This window comes from Glarea lozoyensis (assembly GCF_000409485.1).
Source record: "Glarea lozoyensis ATCC 20868 chromosome Unknown GLAREA9, whole genome shotgun sequence".
NCBI lineage: Eukaryota > Fungi > Ascomycota > Leotiomycetes > Helotiales > Helotiaceae > Glarea > Glarea lozoyensis.
The window spans coordinates 339,924-361,187 of record NW_007361004.1 but is presented as its reverse complement, the minus strand read 5'-3'; the positions used below and the strand labels follow the sequence as shown (position 1 = coordinate 361,187).

The 21,264-nt window shown below is 45.3% G+C and overlaps 8 protein-coding genes across 8 annotated transcripts; 5 read left to right on the top strand and 3 right to left on the bottom strand.

Annotated features, from left to right (window-relative positions):
* Window positions 1-2,305: 2,305 nt before the first annotated feature.
* On the top strand, window positions 2,306-3,347 carry GLAREA_08059 (uncharacterized protein; the record flags this gene model as incomplete). Its single annotated transcript, XM_008090106.1, has 2 exons — window positions 2,306-2,837; window positions 2,884-3,347. 2 exons carry the CDS (start codon window positions 2,306-2,308, stop codon window positions 3,345-3,347), a joined length of 996 nt encoding a protein of 331 aa, XP_008088297.1.
* A 726-nt stretch (window positions 3,348-4,073) lies between these two features.
* On the top strand, window positions 4,074-4,882 carry GLAREA_08058 (Isochorismatase-like hydrolase; the record flags this gene model as incomplete). The annotated part of the gene is made up of 4 exons (XM_008090105.1): window positions 4,074-4,288; window positions 4,355-4,487; window positions 4,555-4,685; window positions 4,738-4,882. 4 exons carry the CDS (start codon window positions 4,074-4,076, stop codon window positions 4,880-4,882), a joined length of 624 nt encoding a protein of 207 aa, XP_008088296.1.
* Window positions 4,883-6,012: 1,130 nt separating this feature from the next.
* GLAREA_08057 (uncharacterized protein) lies at window positions 6,013-7,497 on the bottom strand (the record flags this gene model as incomplete). Its single annotated transcript, XM_008090104.1, has 1 exon — window positions 6,013-7,497. The coding sequence occupies one exon, from the start codon at window positions 7,495-7,497 to the stop codon at window positions 6,013-6,015; it is 1,485 nt and encodes a 494-aa protein (XP_008088295.1).
* Window positions 7,498-8,896: 1,399 nt separating this feature from the next.
* On the top strand, window positions 8,897-9,427 carry GLAREA_08056 (uncharacterized protein; the record flags this gene model as incomplete). The annotated part of the gene is made up of 2 exons (XM_008090103.1): window positions 8,897-9,135; window positions 9,202-9,427. The coding sequence occupies 2 exons, from the start codon at window positions 8,897-8,899 to the stop codon at window positions 9,425-9,427; spliced, it is 465 nt and encodes a 154-aa protein (XP_008088294.1).
* Window positions 9,428-9,928: 501 nt separating this feature from the next.
* Window positions 9,929-10,546, top strand: GLAREA_08055 (YbiA-like protein; the record flags this gene model as incomplete). Its single annotated transcript, XM_008090102.1, has 2 exons — window positions 9,929-10,218; window positions 10,282-10,546. The coding sequence occupies 2 exons, from the start codon at window positions 9,929-9,931 to the stop codon at window positions 10,544-10,546; spliced, it is 555 nt and encodes a 184-aa protein (XP_008088293.1).
* Window positions 10,547-12,709: 2,163 nt separating this feature from the next.
* Window positions 12,710-12,865, bottom strand: GLAREA_08054 (uncharacterized protein; the record flags this gene model as incomplete). The annotated part of the gene is made up of 1 exon (XM_008090101.1): window positions 12,710-12,865. The coding sequence occupies one exon, from the start codon at window positions 12,863-12,865 to the stop codon at window positions 12,710-12,712; it is 156 nt and encodes a 51-aa protein (XP_008088292.1).
* A 902-nt stretch (window positions 12,866-13,767) lies between these two features.
* Window positions 13,768-16,202, bottom strand: GLAREA_08053 (uncharacterized protein; the record flags this gene model as incomplete). Its single annotated transcript, XM_008090100.1, has 3 exons — window positions 13,768-14,428; window positions 14,475-15,906; window positions 16,016-16,202. The coding sequence occupies 3 exons, from the start codon at window positions 16,200-16,202 to the stop codon at window positions 13,768-13,770; spliced, it is 2,280 nt and encodes a 759-aa protein (XP_008088291.1).
* Window positions 16,203-18,206: 2,004 nt separating this feature from the next.
* Window positions 18,207-20,219, top strand: GLAREA_08052 (Protein kinase-like (PK-like); the record flags this gene model as incomplete). The annotated part of the gene is made up of 1 exon (XM_008090099.1): window positions 18,207-20,219. The coding sequence occupies one exon, from the start codon at window positions 18,207-18,209 to the stop codon at window positions 20,217-20,219; it is 2,013 nt and encodes a 670-aa protein (XP_008088290.1).
* Between the last annotated feature and the right edge of the window lie 1,045 nt (window positions 20,220-21,264).

Genomic DNA, 21,264 nt, shown 5'->3' with positions numbered 1-21,264 from the left:
CTTGATATCTGATATAGCAGTTTCTTCGACATGATCTGAAAGCTTCAATAACCTAGAACCGAATCTTATGAGCGAGTATTTCTTAGGTACCCTAGTGGTCCAGCTATTTAGCCTAGGAGTATAATCCGCAGAATATGTCCTGTTTTCCTACGCACAAGATGCTGTAGGCTTTTACAACAGTCCTCGAGACGGCCGTGCTTATACTTGCCGGAGCCACTTTTCGAGATCTCACACACCTTATCACTCTGAGCTCATCACTTCGACCGTATCAACCTTTTCACGGCGTTGAAACCCAAGAAGCGTATCTCAATTGCGAGTACGGACCGTACAAGCTCACCAGGAGCCTATCGTTTGACTACGACGCGTTTCTATCTGATGAGATCTCGAAGTTCCTATCCTCTGGTCCCCAAATTGGCCACGAAGTAAAGAGAGACATGTATCTTACATATTACTCTAGAGCTAAGATCTCATCTTATCAATTGGCTCGTTGAATCGTTCTTCTCTTCTCTTCTCAAGCTCTTTGGACCTAGGACATGCTTCGATTCGCCATAGAGCGACTTACCAGATATGTAAATCATATTCAGGGAAGTCCTTGACAATTTCGGGTGGCGCGAGGCTGCTCGATGCACTTTTAATGAACTGGGCCAATACACTCTTGGTAGCCCTTGAACCTCGGACTCCAAAGCGCCGTATCGCCAGGTTGTAGGCTTTTCAGAGCCCCAGCCGGGTCTGCTTAATAGCAATACCTTCGGTCAAGTGTCACTAGATGAGGAAATCGCCTATCACTCGATGTTAGTAATAGTTTACTAGTGGATCACAGTGTGTGAGAGAGTTACATCGCTTTGTTCGAGAAGTACTATGTCCTGTAACCTGGCGCTCGCGAGCAAACGACATTCGACAACCTGCTTGTTTAAGTTGGCAGCCGCACTGAAGCCCATTTTTATCAGTGTCTAAAGCGAAGAAACTGCTGGGCCGATCACAAAGGTTCCAAAGGCGTCGATATCTAGGGCATATACCATTCGATGCCACTGGCTAGCACCCTACAGCTATAGCGAGCTCCGTTGTCTGTTCGGTTCTGAACCAATTTGTGTCGTTTTCAAGCGAGAATGATATATTTCGGGCAGATAGATTCTATGTGGGACTGCGAGCCCGGCTGCCACATACATTTTCTGTTGCGGTTAAGCCAGAATCAGTCACCATGGAATTTTGCTCGCCAGTCAGCGGGTCACTGCGGAGACAAGTTGTCTTCTCTGGAAACAAATCAAAATTGAGCGACGAAGTGGTGAAGAAAAGATCATTCTCAGCGACCGAAATAATTCTGCGAGATTTGTCGCAACAGAATACAAGGAGGTCATTTTGCTGTTCCGGCGTTGTGGCTGTTCCGACCCGGGACTCAATGTCGAAGGAAAACATCCGAACTCTCATTGATGTCATGTCCTATCTTGATTGAAGTCCTTCTTGGAGTTTAGCAATACAAAATCGAACCCAATCCAGCGTTTTTGTTGATTGAAAAGAATTGGTAAGGCTCGATGTCAGAGCAATTGCACAAGCCTCTCTCTTTAATGGACTGTGGCTGGCGTCTGACGTTTCTTACCAGAAATTCGTGTCTTTGATTACTATTCGTACAGTTCGGCTGCTCCAATGTCCCGCAATGCGCTAGACCCTGGACGTTCGGTGCTTCCGATGCAATTGGATTCAATTTCAGCCCTACAGATTCGTGTGGCCCAATCATGCTGCCACTGGGACACACTTGCCTCGGTTGCTAATCAACCTTTTCTTATGTAGGCCCAACCTTCATCGAGATCCATTGTCCTATGTCCGGTTTCAAGAATGATTTTCAAGATACACATGATATTCACATCCCAAAAGCTCCAGAAACCACCCGCAATTTCTTCCTAGAACTTCGATGAGCAAGATCTGGTATCTGCATAAACGCCGAAAGGCTGTGTGGGGTTACAGCCAGGGACTTCTTCGTCATCAATCCTCGGTTACACTTATTCATCTATTGCTTCACTTTCCTATTTATTAGAAACCCCACTCACGTCATGATGCTGTATACTGCCAGGGATAACTCCTGGTGTAGAGCATTATTTCGAAGTTATGGAGAGCAGCTTACGTTCAAATAAACGAGAACGGGTTCCTGTGTCTTGTACTGTACGTCAATTCGTGTATATTTGAAGATGTACCATGGTCCAACCATATACATGTGTTGTTACTAACAAGACTAGGAGTGCCATCGGAGGAAGAAGAAATGCAACCGCTTACAGCCTTGCAATGATTGCATCGGACGTGGCGTAGCGGCACAATGTGTATATGTGCAGCCGACCCAGCCTATGTAAGTAGCGCATCTCCTATCTCATTTGTCGTGCGTATTGTGGCTAATCAATCTCCAATAATAAGAGATCAGAATTATGGGGTTTCACAAGCCGCACGAAGTGCCGCCACTGGGCGCAGGTCCATTACTGGTTCCCAAGCCATACCCATCACAAGAGAGTCAATTTTGGAACTGTCAGGTCCAATGTCTGGCGATTTCAGTGCAGAAGAGTACTCATATGAAGCTTCTAATATAGAACCACCATCCGTGCACTATTCGGACTTGTCCCTTGGTTTTGATTCGCTTCCCGCTCATACCGATCTTTCTCGCACACACGTCTCAGGATCAAGCCCTCCACTTGATTTCCCAGGAGAGAGAAGCGAACAAAGACTCGGTCTTCCTACGGTAACCACGGGAGTGTTATCCAATCAGCTGATTCACGTTCCTGGTGGCGTGGACCAGTTCGTTTCCTTTCCCAACACTCCAGATGCGCCTATGCCTGCAAAACTTCTCATTCAGTACTGTGAGTTTTCACATGCACTACCCGCCGATTTTGCTAATGCTACTAGACATAACTCGCCTAGCACCATGGATGTCTTATCTTGACGACACTTTGACTCCTACTTCACCCCGTCTCGGGTGGCTGCAGTTCGCCGTCAACCACTCCCCTTTATTCCACGCCACACTCCTCACCTCCGCAGTTCATCTCAACCGAAGAAAGAAGCTTAAAGATCCATCTGCACTTCTATTCTACAAGGTAGAAACTATTCGCCACGCAAACGAGATGATGAGTTACGGGAGTATCGAAGAGAAAGCAAGTGATGAGATGATTATCACAGCATTGTGTCTTTTGTATTTTGATATTAATGGAGAGGTTAGGGTTGAAGAGTACATGGTTCATTTAAGGGGCATTGAGAAGATGCTGGCTGTTAGAGGTGGCATAGAAAATTTGGGCATGAGGGGTATTGTCAAAAATTGGTTGAAAGTTTGTCATGGACCATGGAGTCCTGGTTTTGTTGAAGGTGGATTTTGAGATCGGCCCTAAGACTCCTGGGCTGTTTCTCTAGAGACGTTTCTTTGCTTATAGCTGATCATCATGCTAGTATGATCTATTATAGCTCTAACATTCGTTTAATTCTATCAAATTATTAAGAGAACACCTATTTATAGTGCCCTAATATCAGCCTTTCCGTGACAGCGGATCACAAAACTTTCCAAGACCTGTCTCCAAATATTCCAAACAAATCAACTATGCCAGTTCACAACCAAACTCTCAACTTTCAACCAGCACTCAAACTTCTACCACACCCCCATGAAATTAAGCGAACATATCTCCCGACCTGCATATGCAATGGACATCCTGCCTGCATTTACCCAAGGTCCTGATTACCATTCCCCACGATCTCCGAGCCACGATCAGTAATCATAAGCCGCTCAGTGACATCGGACGTCGGGACTAAATCCGATTTATCGGGCACAACAGGAGGAACTTTCATTGTCCGACACACCGTGCAAATTAAGCGAGGATCGCAATAGGAGACGGCTGCGCTCGCTTAGGTCGGCGTTATGCTGGATGCATGTATAAGAGATGATTAAGTACGTGTGCAACAATACGCCATGAGCTGTTTCTGGCTGCGATTATTGGGTTGGGGATGTCTTTCACGTATGTTGAAATGAGGTGAAGTATATAAATGAGCTCGAAACTCTTCTGTGCTTTCTCTATTCCAAATCACCATCTCTCATCTCAAACCCCAAAACCATGGCACCACCACCAAGCACAGCAATAGTTCTCATAGACCCATACAACGATTTCCTCCATCCCTCCGGGAAACTCACAGCCGCCCTCGCGGACTCACTTGCGAGCAATGATGCCATCAAGCATTTGCAGACACTTGTGAAATACGCTCACGCGAATCAGATTCCCATCTTCTATGGGCTGCATCAACAGGTCAAACCTGGGTTCTTGGCTGGCTGGTATGTGATATCTTTTGTTTTGTGATGTAGTGGGTGGGGCGAAGGGGTATTACTGATAGTGAATAGGGCACATCCAACAGCAAACCAGCTAGCGCAGAAGACGAATGTTGCGTTTGAGGAGGGGGCTTGGGGAGCTAAGATTTATGAGGGGTTGGAACCTGATGTTGTTGGGAATGGGGATGTGGTTGTTAGTAAACACGTAAGTCCTCCTTCCACCTCACTAGCTCCTTAAATTCTTTAAACTCGAGGAATGACATGCCAAATAGTGGTGTTCAAGTTCCTTCCAAAACACCGACCTCCACTACCAGCTCGGCCAGCGAGAAATCAAGAATCTCGTCTTCGCGGGGTTGACTGCGAATACCTGTATGGAAAGTACGGCTAGATATGCATATGAGCTGTGAGTATTCCTTGTCTTGCTCTGGGATTGGATTTCAAGCTGATGTGCTCAGGGGATATAATATTACGATGTTGAAAGATGCTACGGCAGGTTGGACTGTTGAGGCCACTACTGCGGCTACGGATTTGATTTGGCCACTATTTGCGAACCAGGTTTTGACTGTTGATGGATGGATTGAGAGTTTGAAGGGGAATTGAGGATTTTTTGGGCGAGGAGAATGATTTTACTACATAAATATTCTTATTCCCTTTCTCATCTTCGTGTGGTGGAAGCATTTATATAAGAAAATTTAAAATACTTTTATGCAAGCTAAAAGTGCGCCTGTATCCTACAGATCATCGTCTTAAAAATGATAGACTCAACTGTCCATGGAATCAAACATGAAGAAACCCAGCCTTTTGTACCCCAAAACCACAAATATTTACACCCCATAACCCTCTCGTTCAATAATTTCACAATTAACAACTCATCAATAACGTCATACAAAAATCCAAATGTCAAGACCGTCCGAAACCCAGGGTGTTTCGCACTAAGCCCTGTAACAAAACAAGCTTTGAGCCGCGGAGATCATTATGCGAGAAAATCGATTCCTTGACACGCTTTGATGTAGATCACCGACGAGGGTTAGATCACGTTTGCTTGAGTGTTTAGAGTTTTCTTGGACCCTGATGATGTTGTGTTGGACAGAAATGGGATGAGGTCTGTGGTCAAGTGCTAAGCGAGGATTTGGAGGGCAGATGGAGGAGAAAGATAATTGTGAAACAGCGACATGGAAGGTTTTTTTGTGTAGATCGGTTTCTCTGGATTTTTTTTAGTTTCTGTAAGAATTTGTTTAATTACTGCAGCGAGATATCAATCTTGAATTCAACAATCGCCACAGCGGTTTCATGTGAGATAGGCACAACATTAGAACTAGCATTTTTGTTGTGTAATACATGTTCCGCCACCCAATATTATCGTACTCAGTCAACGTTCTTCTGACGTAAACACGGGTAGATAGGTCTCCTGCTTTTCCAGGAATAAAAGTACAATAACCCGATGCAATCCAAACTCTTAGCGCCGAGCCGCGCCAGTGCTGCATTAAAACATCAAGAAGAATTGGCGAGACATGACGAGACTAAGTGTTCAAGCAACAAAATAAGATTTTGGCTTCTGTTATTGTTATGGGCCGCAATAGAGAATATGGGAAGATTTTGTATTTGGTTTTCCTGTCCTGGTGATAACCTTTGAAACAGCCATTTCTAAATAACTTTTTGAAACTCCAAACTCCTCGCTTTATTTTTCCAACCCTCTAAACAGTGTGATTTTGACAAGAAGTTATCCACGCTCAACCCTTCTTCTGAATATCTTCAACAATGCACTTCAACTCTAACCATCTCGCAAACTTGACTGATGGAACATCCACAGCCCGCCAAAAGACATCTGCCACCCAAACAATGATAGGCAGGTAGATCCATAGACCAGCAGCCCAGAAAAGATGTCGGCTCATGGTCGTCGATTTTCCAATCCAGGAGTCGAGATAGGGTACCACTTTCGGCTCCAGAAAAGCTAAACACAAGTTGTGCGTCAGATACAGTGCGTATGAGATATTTGCCAGGTATTGTGCAATGCTCGTGTTGAAAATGTTTTGTAGAAATTTGAGTTGTGTGCAAGCAATAACTATCTGAAATCCTGCGAGGCAAAACCAGATTTTTTGGCCTTCATATGGGGAAGGCGTGTGCGCGTTGAGAAATCTGATACCCCATTGGTCTCCAGGACGGTTGTTCGTCCATGATGCGATGTAAAATCCGCTGATAACGTTCAGAATCCAGAAGGCTTTGATAGCCTTTTCGCGAAGCAGCGAGCGTGACGAATAATTAGAAATGTTCTCGAAGGTGTATTTTGGAAGTGATGTTGGGCTACTAGTGGGGGAGGAAGAGCCATGACCTTCTCGCAGGATAACTACCTCAGAAATTAACACTCCGCCGATGAATTCGACTGTGTATAGTTGGCCACCATAAAAACAGAGTATCATAACTACCGCTAATAAAGCTAATCGTGCGTTGATTTGACAGCGGGACAATCCAACAAGTGTGATGAAAAGGATCATGGACTGGGCAAACTCAACGGGAATAGTCCAAAGTGCTGGATTGTATTTCGGTGCTGGATATGATAAGTTGTTGACTCCCCAAGATGCTTTGAGCAGTTCCCAGCAAGTGTAGCACCAATTCTGCAATTGCGAGAAGAGACTGTTGGACCTTGCAGCATATCTAACATCGGAGATACCTGAATACACAGCTAGCGCCATGATGAAAAGGGTGACAATGGATGGCAGGAATAGGCGTAAAGCGCGACGGAAGACTGATGAGGATATCGTGGTGATCAGCGATGCGTATTGTTGTGAGTGTATTTGCATAATTGGCTTGTAGGCTAGAACAAAGCCTGATATGATGAAGAATATATGAACCATTGGCCGGGCGGAATATAGAACTCGAATGAATGGTAGTTGTAGGGGTGAAGAAGCCGCTCCACTTTCGTAAAGACCATACGGCTCGGTATACCATCCAAGATTTTCTTCAGTATAGTGACCCATCAACACGATGAATGAAGCCACTCCTCTGAGACCATCTAAATAAGAGGTAGCGTGCAGTCGATGTTGTCTTGTAGAGAGTGGTCGCAACCTGCGTTGAACAAAACTAGGCAGTAAACCGAACATTGCTCTCTTGAATATCGTTGTGCCGGAGTTGAGAAATATGGTCCATTCGTTTTGAGCAGGGTCCTCTACATCCATATCTGACCATGAATTTCTCGATCTTTGATGGCCCTTGACCATAGTCGTGGTTCAGCAGTGCTGAGAATAACAATTGGATATGATTGACGGTCGAAGCAAAATATGGGTGAAGTTCGAGGTGAATAATAAAATAAGATGAATGTTCTATATCGTTGTTCAGAATGAGAAAAGAGGAATACAGCAAAGAATCTCTAGAAGGCACATATGAAAGACACAGTCGAAGTCTCAGACGTTGACGTTGAAGAAGGAAGATGATTTTTTGATTGTTCAACTGCGTAGCTTTTCTGAATTTGCAAGCTCATGCAAAGTTATCCAACCAGAAGTCCACAAGCAACAAGCGTAAACGCAACAACCGGAGTTGCAAGTGAATGTCTTAGTTGCAGCTGGGATGGATGATCTTCCTCGCTTAAGCTTGGATCATGGGCCTTCTGGCGCATGGTGGATCGATCAACAGTATCAGACAAGCCGCTAGCAAAGGCCAGAAGGTCTAAGAAATGCGGGCACCCGTGAGTTTTAAAGTCAATATTATTTCAAATGACAATCAAGTTGCCACGGTTGCGTTATAACAGCTGGAGGGGTATAAATGTATGAGATCGTTAAAGTCGAAATTGATATCCTACCTCTCTGATGCCAAGAACGGAGGACTCTAAATTATCGTGAATAGGTGAAACTTTGATATATTAATGGCGATTCGCAACATGGGATGACCTTCCTTTTCAATATTCAGACGCGTAGCAGTCGAGGGGTCGGCGTGAAAAGAAAAACTATAAAATCCACAGGCAATAAAGCATCATGGTCAGTAGTTCCATTAGAGCCACCATAACATAGTATTAATCGTCACAACTTATCCTTTGCAATTACAAAATCAGACTCCTCTGGACTATGGTCTTCGACGTCGATTCTCAAACCGGTACGGCATGGACGGCATTGGTGGGTGAAATCGACGAATTTCCGAGTGTGAATGTGCTTTGTGTTATTGGTTCAGGGACTAACATATACCAAGTGCATTCAAGTGGACGAGTTCTCGTCAAAGGTTCAACCCTTGATACAGTGATTTGTGCAGCTGTTGGAGTTTGAAATTTTGAAAGAGGTTGTGAGAAGCAATCGGGGCCGGTGTGGGTCGGACCGTCCCACTCGGACCGACCCCGAAGCCGAACGTTCCTCTTAATCTTCATGACTTCATCACCTAGATGAGCTTCGCCAAATTAAAGTATATCAGCTCCGCATGGATTATCTAACTCATTTCTATCCATTGCGTGGGGATATTGGTCAGACCTATGACGACAGACGGAGATGTGATTCCTAGGGCCAGTATATTATATACTGGCTGCGGGACAATATGCTGCTTCCTAGATATTCCAGACTTTGAAGACATTCTATTATCTACTGATCGTTCACTTTCACATAATTAACCCCGATTGATAAATCAAAAAAACACAAAATGGCGCCAACAGATCCTCATCAAGGTGGAGACCTTTTTGACATGGCCAAAGATGGAACCACGATTCCAGGAGACGCTGGAAAGATGAATCTCATACCATCAAAGCCCCGGCCTGGAGAAGGTGAAGGCGACGTCAATGCCAACGGTACTTCTCTCGCGGGTGCTGCCAGCAATCCAACAGATATTTCAAGAGGCGTGAAGGATATCGGTGCTACAGGAGAGGTCGAAACTGGTACCGGGTAAGCTTATTCTGAAATGTCAACCTGTAACTTTTTAGACTTCATGCTTACTGTCTTTTTCTCAAGTGACCAGCTTCCGGGCGCCGTCGAAAGCAAGCGCCTACACTATGGTGCCAACGATCCCGTAGCCAAGGGCCACGACAGAGTCGATAAACATCGTAAACAGCAGGAGAGCGATATTGAGAGATACGCTGCAGCGGGACCAGGAATGGACAGACAGCCTGGGGAAGAGAAATTGACTGATGCGGAGCTCGATAGAGCTACTAGTCAACGAGAGGCCAAGCAGACATAGTTTGCCTGTAATTCGAGAAATGTTATGATTATCAAAAATGGGATTGGTTCTGTGTTTCTTGACATTGAGGAAATCCTAATACGATTATTTTTTAACTTTGAGCGATGCTCCTTTTTATCGTCCACATAATTCCATGTCATATAACGCGGTTATGAGGTCTATTGGTAAAGATGCTTTTCTCTGTCTCAATTAGTGGAAGACAGCTTTCGACACCCGTCTTGCATATTGTTTATAAGTAAAATAAGTTTTTGATGTATTAATCCAGAAATGGTGTTGATTTTCTAAACAATATGAAAAAATATGTCGCTATAATTGTCGTTTCACCATATGATAGGTTGGCTGTTTAGGGATACCGCTTACTTCCATCACGACATTTATTAATGCGGGGAAACCACGACGTCTACAACACCTTCCAAACATCCACCACTTCATCGACTCCAATCAATTAAATTTAATACCTAGTTCATCAGTGTAACAAAACTACTTTACAATTACCACACAATGACAGACATGGACGAACAAACTCTTCGAGCTTCAAAACTCCCAATCAAACGAACAGCGACCCACATTTACTTCTACGGCTGGGAAGGCCAAGAGCCAGAAGTGTGTTTACAGCAATGGTACGAGTGTAAATTTACCGATGCGGCTCTGCTCGGATCACCCACTTTCAAAACGACGGAACAATATATGATGTACCGAAAAGCGATTCTCTTTCACGACCAAGCCACCGCCGAAAAGATTCTGGCTGCAGAAACTCCAGGTGAAGCGAAAGCATTGGGAAGACAAGCCGCGTATGTCGGATCTCTACTCTAAGAATGTCCCAAGTTGAGAGAAAAAATGCTGACAACATTCAGACCATTTGATAGACATAACTGGGAAACGTCATGTGACGGAGTAGTCGAGCAGGGAAACTTCCTCAAATTCAGTCAGAATCCGGAACTCAAAGATATTCTTCTAGGCACTGGCGATAAAATTTTGGTAGAAGCCAGCCCGACTGATAGGATATGGGGTATTGGTTTTGACTCTGAGAATGCGGAGGGGAATGAGAAGGATTGGGGGGCGAATAAGCTGGGGAATGCTTTGATGAAGGTTCGAGAGCGATTAAGATCCATTAAGTGAGTAGAAAAAGGAAACGAAAGGGATGTGAAAGTAAGTGCAGCTTTGGTCTTTTGGGTCAGGTACTCATTTAAGAGGCTCCGGCTAAAACTCAGTGTCACTAAGATTGATCATGCTCGCGGTAAAGCGAATGAAACAATGACTTTTTACAACAACTAAATATTACTATGACCTCACTTATCTACAGACAACAATGAAAACATCTACGTTTCCTCGGCATAACATATGTCTTTGTGTCTCTCAAAGTGCTCACATGACGCAACTTCAGCAAAAGTCTTTGTGACTCGCCACTTCTTTGTCCAGATTTCCTTCTAGGAAGACCCTTCGCGTTGAAGAAAAATTGAAAACATGAGTTAACGCTCTATTAATAGGAGTTACCGAGGTCTTGCGTCTTTCTGAAAAAGAACAATATGACCTCGTTCCTAGGCGAATCATAGCGAACTATGCGAGAACAGCAAAAGCTGATTCTTTCTTAAACTTTACCATAGCCAGTATATACGGCTCTCTCATTATGAACGCCACACTCATAATCCCCCACCCACAAAGCACCCACACACATATATCCCCAACCTCAACAGCATCAAGTGAGTTCCCAAAACTCCAAACATGCCAGGCCTCCCCCACCAATACGCCGCCATCGGCTTCAACCCCAACTACATATCCCCACAATGGGATTTCAAAACCCGCAATCTCGCGCTCATAACCGAGCTCATCCGCTGCTACAAACACTCGTTACCGCACGCCGAATCCGCGGGCTTCGAAAAGTCGTTAAGGGAATTCAATCGGAAATGTCTGGAACGATATGAGATCGGACGGTTTAGCGAGCGGAATGTGGAGATTGAGTTGTTGGATTATGCGCTGGGGAGTATTTATAGAGTTAGAGGGTGTGGGAAATAGAAGTTTGGTTTCTCGAAGTGTTTTGGAGCTTTATATTTTGCTCTGATTAAGTGTAGGGCTTCTGTGGTTTGATCGCTATTGCACAGTGTGTAATGTAATGACAATCTCGAAGTCGTGTGAGCCATGTTGTTGATATCGCATGAAAGTTGATTTATCGCGGTAGAGTTCTATGAAAGCTGAAAGTTGTCTTACAAGTAGCATGAAGAACTTTTGAAAAGAGCGTTTTCATAGACTCTTAACACTAACAAACTACTCCTCTCTGTTCCGCGGGACTTGATGATAATTGGCGGATAGTAGGGATTACACATCTTTTCTAACTCCATATCAATGGAATCTTGGAATCTGCTTCTCTATTGAAGAACAATTTCTAGCGCGCTTAATTATATTGCTGGCGATCAAAACCCAAAAGGTCTTGACGGTGTAGTCTGCGGACTTTAGTCAAGAAAGCGAAATGAAAAATGGAGAATTCTGGATTAAAGATAGAATAGTGAATCTGATCTGTACGAAAAATCTACCCTAGCCAGAAAGCAACATCCCTCATTGAAATTTAAGAAGATTTAGAATCAATTCCTGAGTTGCTGATAATACTATAACTGTAGGTTCTATCGTTAAGCTACTCGACAAAATGATTTTCAAATTCATAAGCTATAAACCTTGACTCAAACCTTTAGCCTCAAGTTTACCATGTATCACTCTTATCTCTTCTCTTGCACCCTCAAAATATCCTAAAAACAATATCTTCACAAGGATTGAGATATTTAGACAGAACGATGCACCAACCTAAGAGAAAATCTTCGAATCTATGATTTTCAGTCAAATTGAAAGGAATCAAAAGACTCAACGATTACTAATTGTATTTGAAACTTAATTTCAGATACTTCTTGCAGTTGATAGACTGTTGTCCTCGCCTAAATCGAATATCGAGAATCCAAAGATCATTAACAGAAGTCGTAAGATATGCGACACAAGAAATACGTCGTTTCTATGAGAGAGGATAGTTGTTCTTCATGAGTACATTTGTGTTTTCGAGGCACAAGTCACGATCAAGATTAAAAAACATATCCCTCAACACACCACCTCTCTTTGTCACCGCTCACCTCATCCACCCAGATCACCGCACCCGTCCAACCAAACAAAGAACTAGCACTCCATTAAAACCCCATCTCCTTCCCCTCACAACAAACCATCATTTCAAAAATCTCACATATCACCCAAAATGTCATCCCCAGCATCAAACCCCACAAAACGAGCCTCTCCGCCTTCTCCCACCTATCCACCACCCGCACCACCCTCAACCACCATCAAAACCCCGTCCACTCCCTCACCCTCAATCACCACCACCACCACCACCCCCCAAAAACCCTCATCTCTCCCCACAAAAACCCACCTATCGCGCGCAACCCGCGGTCTCCTCCTCCTCAGCATACTAGCAATCTGGTCATTTATATTCTACGAGCTCGGTCGGGGACAGGGATATGTCGAGGGGCGAGAAGCGTGGAATAGGTGGTGGAGGAGGGAGTATATGAGGAGGTAGGGGGGGTGTGTAGGATGTGTTGGGAAGGGTGGGTGGAATTGGAATGGTTTGTTCGATTAGTGAGGGGATGAAATGTAGTGGATGTAGTGGATGGACTTGGAGTAATGTTGTATATTACGTCGATTGTTTTGAGTCTAGAGATGAGTGCGTGGGTGAGTGAGACTGATTTTGTGCCCTGCGAGGCCGGGAAGTAGGGGTTGTTGATGGTATGATTATAACAGTTATTCATTGAATGATCTCAGTATTTTCAATTCTAACTACCTCAACACTTACCGTGAACCCACACCGCACATCACAAAACCCCTGAAGCAAAATATTTAAACTACTTATCATTTATATAGTATTGCCTAGCTACCATCCCCTCCCACGGACTGACATCATCCATGACTAGTCCCCTATCTGGTATATGCCATTTCACATGGGAACTATACACAAGCGCACTTTTCACCCGTGCTTCAAACTCCTCGCGCCTGGACTCCTCCTCATCCCATCGCCTTCCACCCCACAAGCAAGCCTTCCTTCTCAAAGTGTGATCAAAATATCCACATCTCCAGCCTTCACCACATATATACAAACCGTACCGTCCCCGGTTTAACCTTCAAATAATATACCACACAAAACCCAAACCGTAGAAAACGCCCTAACTTCTAAGCTCAACTACAATAGGAAAAAAGAGGATGCCGATATCGAATATGTACGTCGGTGATGGTAGGGGTATGTGACAGTTGTGTAAACGGGAACTTCATGATTGAATGGTGAAAAGATTCGTCGGTATCAGGCCAAGAAGAACTTATTAAAGACCACCGGTTTGTGGGTATGCACTGTTAGGAACCATTCCCGGAATCTGTCCGGGAGGGCGACCAGTCGCTTGAGGTCCGCCTCTTCCTCTTGGTCCGCCTCTCGCGCCACCTCGACCACGACCCCCGCCCCCAGGCAACATGAAGTCTGGATTCGAGTTGAGTAACATATCTTCTCTTACTTGTTGCGGTGCTGGTCGTCTATTTGGCATTGGAATTGGTGGTCCGTAGGTGGAATTCGGGTTCCATCGTGGATTTATTCCTCGCTGTGAGACTGAAGTGAAATTTGATCGATCAGATTCCGCTGGACTTCGTTGTCCGGAATGTATATCCTCGTAAGAGTAGTTTCCGTCTGCTCCACCAAGAAGTGGTTGAGACTGTGGTTGAGACTGTGGTGGTTGCACGCGTAGATTAGATGTATTGGCATACATTGGCCCTGGTGCTGCAGGAGCCATCACCGGTGCGGGTTGTGGTGGTGCTGGGTCTGCGAAACGAGGATCGACGTCTTCATAATAATTATCGGAGCTCTCTCGTCTGTTTGGCGCTGGCACAGGAGCAACAGCCGTGTTTGGAAGCTCAGCAGTTTGAGCTTTTGGGTTTAGAGGTGAGGATCGACCTCCTGGTCCTTGACCCCAAACTTGTCGTGGAGGAACATACCTGAGAAAATTAGTATTATAATTAAGATGTTATCGAGGTCACTTACTCATCTGTGCTGTATCTACTTGATTCGCTGACGATGGTCTGGCGGCCTTGTCCATCCCTCTGCTGCTGTAATTGTTGCTGCAAATTGACCATCCCAGCTACATCACCATCACTCTCACGAATTGGTCCAAAGTTACCGTATCCTCTTGGTGCATGAGATGGACTCCCAGTAGTGGCGTCCATTTCTACGGCTTGTCCGACTGGACCTGCATCGAATCCACCTGCAGGTAATGGTGGAGGTGATTCAGCACGTGCGACACTCGATCGATCCTCTTCTGGTCTAAAAGGTGTATAACCAACCGACTGCATTGGAATTGCTGCGCCGTATGTGCTGTTGTCAACGGGTTGCATAGGAATTGCCGCTGAATAGTTGTTATCTCCATAGCCTGGAGCTCTCGCTGGTGAAGGTCCTCTAAATCCTGCGGCAGGTGATTGATTTCTATTGTAATTCTGTCCGTTCTGAGGCGGTCCATATCCTGGTGGTGGTCCACCTCTTCCTCTGGGTGTATATCCTCCCCTTGGCTGTCCATAACCTCCTCTTGGAGGTCCTCCATATCCACCTCTTGGTTGGCCGTATCCACCTCTCCCATTTGGTGGATAACCTCCTCTACCCCTGTAGCCTCCTGGCGGCATACCTCTACCTCTCGAAGACTGATCTGAATATTGCCTGTTCAAAGATGGGTCTCTGCTTTGACTTCCCTGTCCATAAGCACCTGCTGGAACTGGCGCTGGCATTGGGTTTCCATATTCATCAAAATCCCTGTGAGGTCGCGGTGGACTTCCATTACCACTAGACGGAGGTGGACCATTCCCGTACCCAGTACCTGGCGTAATGTTTGCTGAAGATTCTATGGGGGATCTATTTGTCAATGGTACGCGCTCATCGCTTGTTCTTTCTGCTCCTGGTTTTGTCATCTCGAATGTTGCGAAAGCTGGTAATTTATCGACTCCAGGTCCTCCATTCACTAAAGTATTGCTTTCCGTGGTAGCAGGCGCGGCCGTATTTACTCCTCCTTGTCGATTGTAGAAATTCTCTCCATTCATTTCTGCGTTTTCCGCAATACGTCGCTTCCTCGCTTTCCGACTAACCAATGTACGGCGCATTGCACAGGACACTATTCCACTGGCTGCTATGAGAATCGTCGCGGCCAAAACGATATACGACCCCCATGCCATATGAGGCACGAATAGCAAGACATCGATGAGGAAGGAGAGTAGCGATAAGATCAGGGTCAAAATGCTCAAGATGAATATTCCGAGGAGGTATCGGGGCGAGTGCGAAGGAGCGTGGAAATGCGCCGATCCAGCAAGAATGAGCATAACCAGAGTGAAGAGGGCAGCGATGGGGTGCACGATTAATATCGCTGAAAGAGTAGTTCTGGTGGCGCTTGGCAAATCGAACGTCGCGGAATCAGAGTCTGTGAAAAGAGTATCTACAGTTCAATCAGTATTCGTTGCAAAATATAGTTGAAAACCAAGTGAGACGGGAGTCGAATTGTAAACGTCGTCCTCGCGCATCAAATCATCCACAATTCTACATACCGGTACTGTAACCAATCTCAATTGGACTACATCCTTCGCTCCGGCAGAAACCAAATACTCCAAAATCCACCCCTTTGAAAGATGCCAGCGGTATTTGTTTGATAATTGGCGTGGACAGCACCGAGACCAGAAGAAGGAGAAATGCCAGCAAGAGCAAAACCGTGAGAGGGGTCGCCGGTCGCAACATGGTGCTTCGGGTCAGGTCGAAGACCTAATCGTGTTGTATCGTAAAGAGTGAAGCCGTCGTCGTCAAGACGAGGCGGGTCGAAGATGAGCGACTCAGGCTCAAGGGGTGATGCGCGTATTAAGGCGACGGCATTGATGAGATGGCGATGTCGTAGCTCGCTCGAAATCGCGTGGATCTGTCCCTGCCTTCAATGGTGGAAGCGTCCGTCTGGGCTGCGAATGCAATTCAATTGGATTCGGAGAGGATGAGAGGTTGGGGGGTAGGCGGCCGGGGGGCTGAGCCACTTGGGATGCAACGGTATTAAGCTAGCGTCACAATCGAAAACCTGAATTGGATGGAAAAAGACCGCCAAATGAGAAGAAGAAGAAAATTAGTGTCGACTAGAGATCGCGTCGACGCCGTCAAAAGTTTGGTGTTTTGGATGGAAAGGAGACGCAGAGTTGGTCGAGATGCGTTGGCCTTGTTGTTCAGGCTTGACGGTCTTCATCTCCTTGCCCTGGACGTTTCGTCGCCGGTAAAAATGCGTCCGAAATGCAAATGCGCGATGTGAGGATCGTGGGTGGGGCAAATTGGACAAGATAAAGTTGCAGCAGGGCGAGAACGGGCGATAAGTTGAGCAACTATGTATCACCGTCTCTTCAGAATTACGATAATTGGCGATATTTGGGATGCATCAGAACATCAAAATAATTGTGTGTTGGATGATATGTCAAAATGGAATAGGTAATGGCGCGAGTTGGATTTGGATCTGGTCCTTCTCCTTCATCCCTTGGGCTCGTTGTCGCAAGCGAGTCGAAGCTCTGTCCATTGACTTGCATATGTACCAACTTCCAGTGCGCATATTCCAACAAAGCAAGAAGAAATCGAATAGATCAATAGCCTGACATCACCTCTTAGGTTCGCAGGCCTGTACGGAGTAAGTGAAATAAATGCATGGAAAACTTATTTTCACGAAGTCCTTTCATTTCTAAGTCTAGTATTCATACTCACGCAGGTACAGCTCAGTGGAGACGAAAGTCACGAAACGGATGTTTGCATGACCAGAGAGGATCGCAACAGTGGGTCAATACCTCTCGCATGATAATCTAGGATCCATACATAGGACTAGTAAGCAAGTCTATCTATAAATGTTTTGTTGACATTTCCAGCACGCTCCTTCTTGAAGACGAGTTCCATGATGATCTCGGGTAATTCCCAATGAAGGCTTTATCCTTGACACCACCCAATCATGTATTTGGACGAAATACCTCCTTGTTGGTACCGTGGTACCTTCGTATTTTGTGGTTACATGCAGCAATATCTCCTGCATGTGCTTCAAAAACGTCTAGAAACGGTTCCGCGTAATCGGTCAGTAAGATTACCTGGAGCTTGATCAGCAATTGAAATCCCTTTCGTTGATAGAGCTCACAGACAAGTCAATTTTCAGGTGAAGTCCATTGCCGGCTGCTCATACTTGAATTGTCTCATGGATGACGAAACTGAAGAGTAACTACACATGACCACGAATCAATTGCTGCTGGTATCCGAATATGAGACTTTGACAGTGGACAATTGAACGCGCTTACAAGCTAGTCTTTAACCTACAACCTGACAACTATTGAATAATTCAATATTTAGCTGTTCTATTATTTCAATTGAAATCTTTTTACCGTACACCAAGACCGGTCTTGTCTCCAATGACATTCCAAGTAGCAAAGCCTTTGGCCTTTGACAGTCCCCAGAATCCAGAAAGTAGGAGAATATTTCATTTGAATAGATTAATTCCAACAAAAACGATTAAATCTACGTGTAGTTGCATTCATATAGTGAAATATATTCGCTGAGTTCTATCACCCGTCTATTCCTACTCATTCGGCGAAATCAAGGAGCCTCGGGCCCGATCCCTCTGGGGTCGGAGATAAGCGGCCTTTTCATGACGCAGAGTATATTTATCGTTTCTTAAAGACCATCACTTTGCTCCTTGTTCGCCCCGCAAAGACCTGCGAAAGTCGATTCCTCGAAGCAATGGTAGCAGGTATCTGCTTGCGCAGCTTCGCATCTCAATGTAGAAACCAAAGTACACGCTCATTTAGCAGCTCCAGCAATCTCGTTCCCCTCCGTCGCAAAGCGCAATACCCGATTTCCAATCCATTACCTGTCACGACTAGACGCTCCGTACAAACACAACAATATGCTGCTTTTGCGCCTCCGTCTCCAGAATCTTTAGGAAAAGCTGCACCTCCGAAGCAGTACAAACGAACGATAAAATGGGGTAGACGTTTCTTAATACTTGGAGCGGTGGCGGGCACTCTGTATCTCATTGATACCCGACTCTACGCCGCCTCGATTACAAGATCACTTCGAACTTTCGGTCTGGGAATATTAGTGGCTATAGACTACAAGCTTAACTTCCGACCGAAACCTCTCACGGGCGGAACGATCACAGATCTTCACCGGCGCAATGCGGAAAGGATGTTTAATCTGTTGCATCAAAATGGAGGATTATATCTGAAGATTGGCCAGGCGATAGCTATGCAGAGTGCAGTTTTGCCTCCGGAATTTCAGAAGATGTTTGCTAGAATGTTTGATGATGCGCCGCAGAATGATTGGAATGATGTTGAAAGAGTTATAAGGGAGGACTTTGGGAGAAGTCCCGAGGAAGTCTTTGGAGTATCTTTCACAAACGAACCAGGATTTGGCGTAATGGAGAAGAAAGCTAGGGCCTCTGCTTCGGTCGCTCAGGTACATTGGGCTAGGTTATCGGATGGTAGAGAAGTGGCAATCAAAGTTCAGAAAAGAGAGATTGCGTCCCAAGTTGGCTGGGATCTATGGGCTTTCAGGGTCGTCATGAAGGTTTACACCAAATGGTTCGACTTGCCTCTGTATTCTCTCGTCCCATACATCACCGAGAGACTGATGTTGGAAACCGACTTTGTAAATGAAGCAAACAACTCTGAGAAAATGGCCGAGCTAGTTCGAGGAGAACCACGTCTTCGAGATCGAGTATACATTCCAAAGGTCTACCGCGAGTTATCATCCAAACGAATAATGACAGCGGAATGGATTGAAGGCGTCCGTCTCTGGGATAAAGAGACTCTTCAAGGTACCTGGCTTGGTGGCTACGCTAAAGGCTCTCCAGGAGCAAATGCCTCACCTCTATCCGCACCCTCCATCCCACCAAACAACGGAACAGGGAACCTCAAACCAGACCGTGACCAATGGAAAGGAAAGAACGGCAAAGGCGGTCTTGGTCTCTCTCTCAAAGAAGTAATGACCACAATGGTCGACCTCTTCTCCGCCCAAATGTTCCTCTGGGGTCTCGTCCACTGCGATCCTCACCCAGGAAACATCTTCATCCGTCGCAAACCCAACGGACACACCGAACTCGTGCTAATCGACCACGGTCTCTACGTCTCCATGACACCTAAATTCCGGCACCAATACTGTCAATTCTGGAAAGCAATCATGACCTTCGACAACGACACCCTCAAAACCATCACCTCAGCCTGGGGCGTCAAAGCCCCCGACCTCTTCGCCAGCGCCACCCTCATGAAACCCTACGACGGCGGCGACGGCAGCACGAAATCGCGCATCACCACCGAGCTCAAGGGCAAAACGCAGGCCGAACGCCATTACGAGGTCCAGGAACGCATGCGTCAAGGCATCCGTGAGATCCTCTCCGAAGAAGACAATTTCCCCCGCGAACTCCTGTTCATCGGCCGCAATATGCGCATCGTGCAGGGCAACAACCAGTTCCTCGGCTCCCCCGTGAATCGGATCAAGATGACGGGTTCGTGGGCGAGTAGGAGTCTGGTCGATAGCAAGGACCTCAGTTTTGGGGAACGCGTGGTTAATGGGTGGAAACATCTCATCTTTAGATTCGTGTTGTTCGGCAGTGATATCGTGTTTTATACTAGTAAAGTAAGGCAGATTCTCGGGTTCGGAGGCGGTATGGAAGATGATATCGAGAAACAGATGAGGTTTCTTGCGAAGGATCAGTTCGGGGTGGAGTTGCAACATAGTGTTTTCGAGGGGTAGAATGCGGATTAGAGTATATATTGTACCTCTTTTAGATGGGTTAGAACTGGGGATTTGGCATTAAGCGGGCGTTGCAACGGAAACTCTCTCTATTCAATTATACGGTTTCGTTTCATTTTCGCATGGTATCAGTTCCCTTGAGGCTTCGTCTGAACCTATCCTTATTTCATTCGACACCTTTCAAGCTCGCTCTTCAATCTGTCCAAACACTTCTTCTATACTCCAATAAAAGAAGAGGGTTTAGAGTATGTATTGTATCTATTTAGACGGCGCCATAGGTTTGCATCAAACGCGCGTTTTCAGGGCAAATCCACAGTTTCTAATCACACATTTTCCATCTCATTATCTCACAACCTCACTTCCCTCATGTCTATGTCTGAACTCATCTTCATTCTATTCTTAACCCTTTTCAGCTCACCCCTCACTCTCTGCCTTTCATCTCTTTAATACCACAAATCTACAATAGTCAGTCATTTCGGTCAACATGTTGCCGTTGGGAATTCATTCACCTGATAGGCTAGATCCTATAACGCTTATCCTAAATAGGTTTAGGTAGTTACGTATAGGGCTCTATAGGGCTCTCCTCTATATAAGTCTTATCTACTACTATAGCTAATAATTATTTATTACTATATTTAAGAATTATACTATATACTTACGACAATTATACCGTAACGTACAAGTGATTAAGATTTAGTATTCCGACAGTTGCTTTACCAAGATGACCGAGTCTCTACATACTATCCTCACTACTCATTCTCCTTGTCTCAAATCAATTTTCTTGACCTATACTGATGAATCCTCCGCAACACTTCTGTCTTGCAAATACCATAGTAGTCTTCAAGTTTCGCGGCCACCTGTTTGAAAATGAAAACCCGTTTTTGGTGTCAGATCAATAACATTGTAGGTAATTTCTAGATGATGAATAGGCATAGGGCAATACAACGAGCTTATCAACGGCCGTGTAAAAACGTCTTTTATGATCAAAAATAATACTTGAAATTGTAAGCAGAAAAAATAAGAGCTCTGAAAACACGCCCGAGCG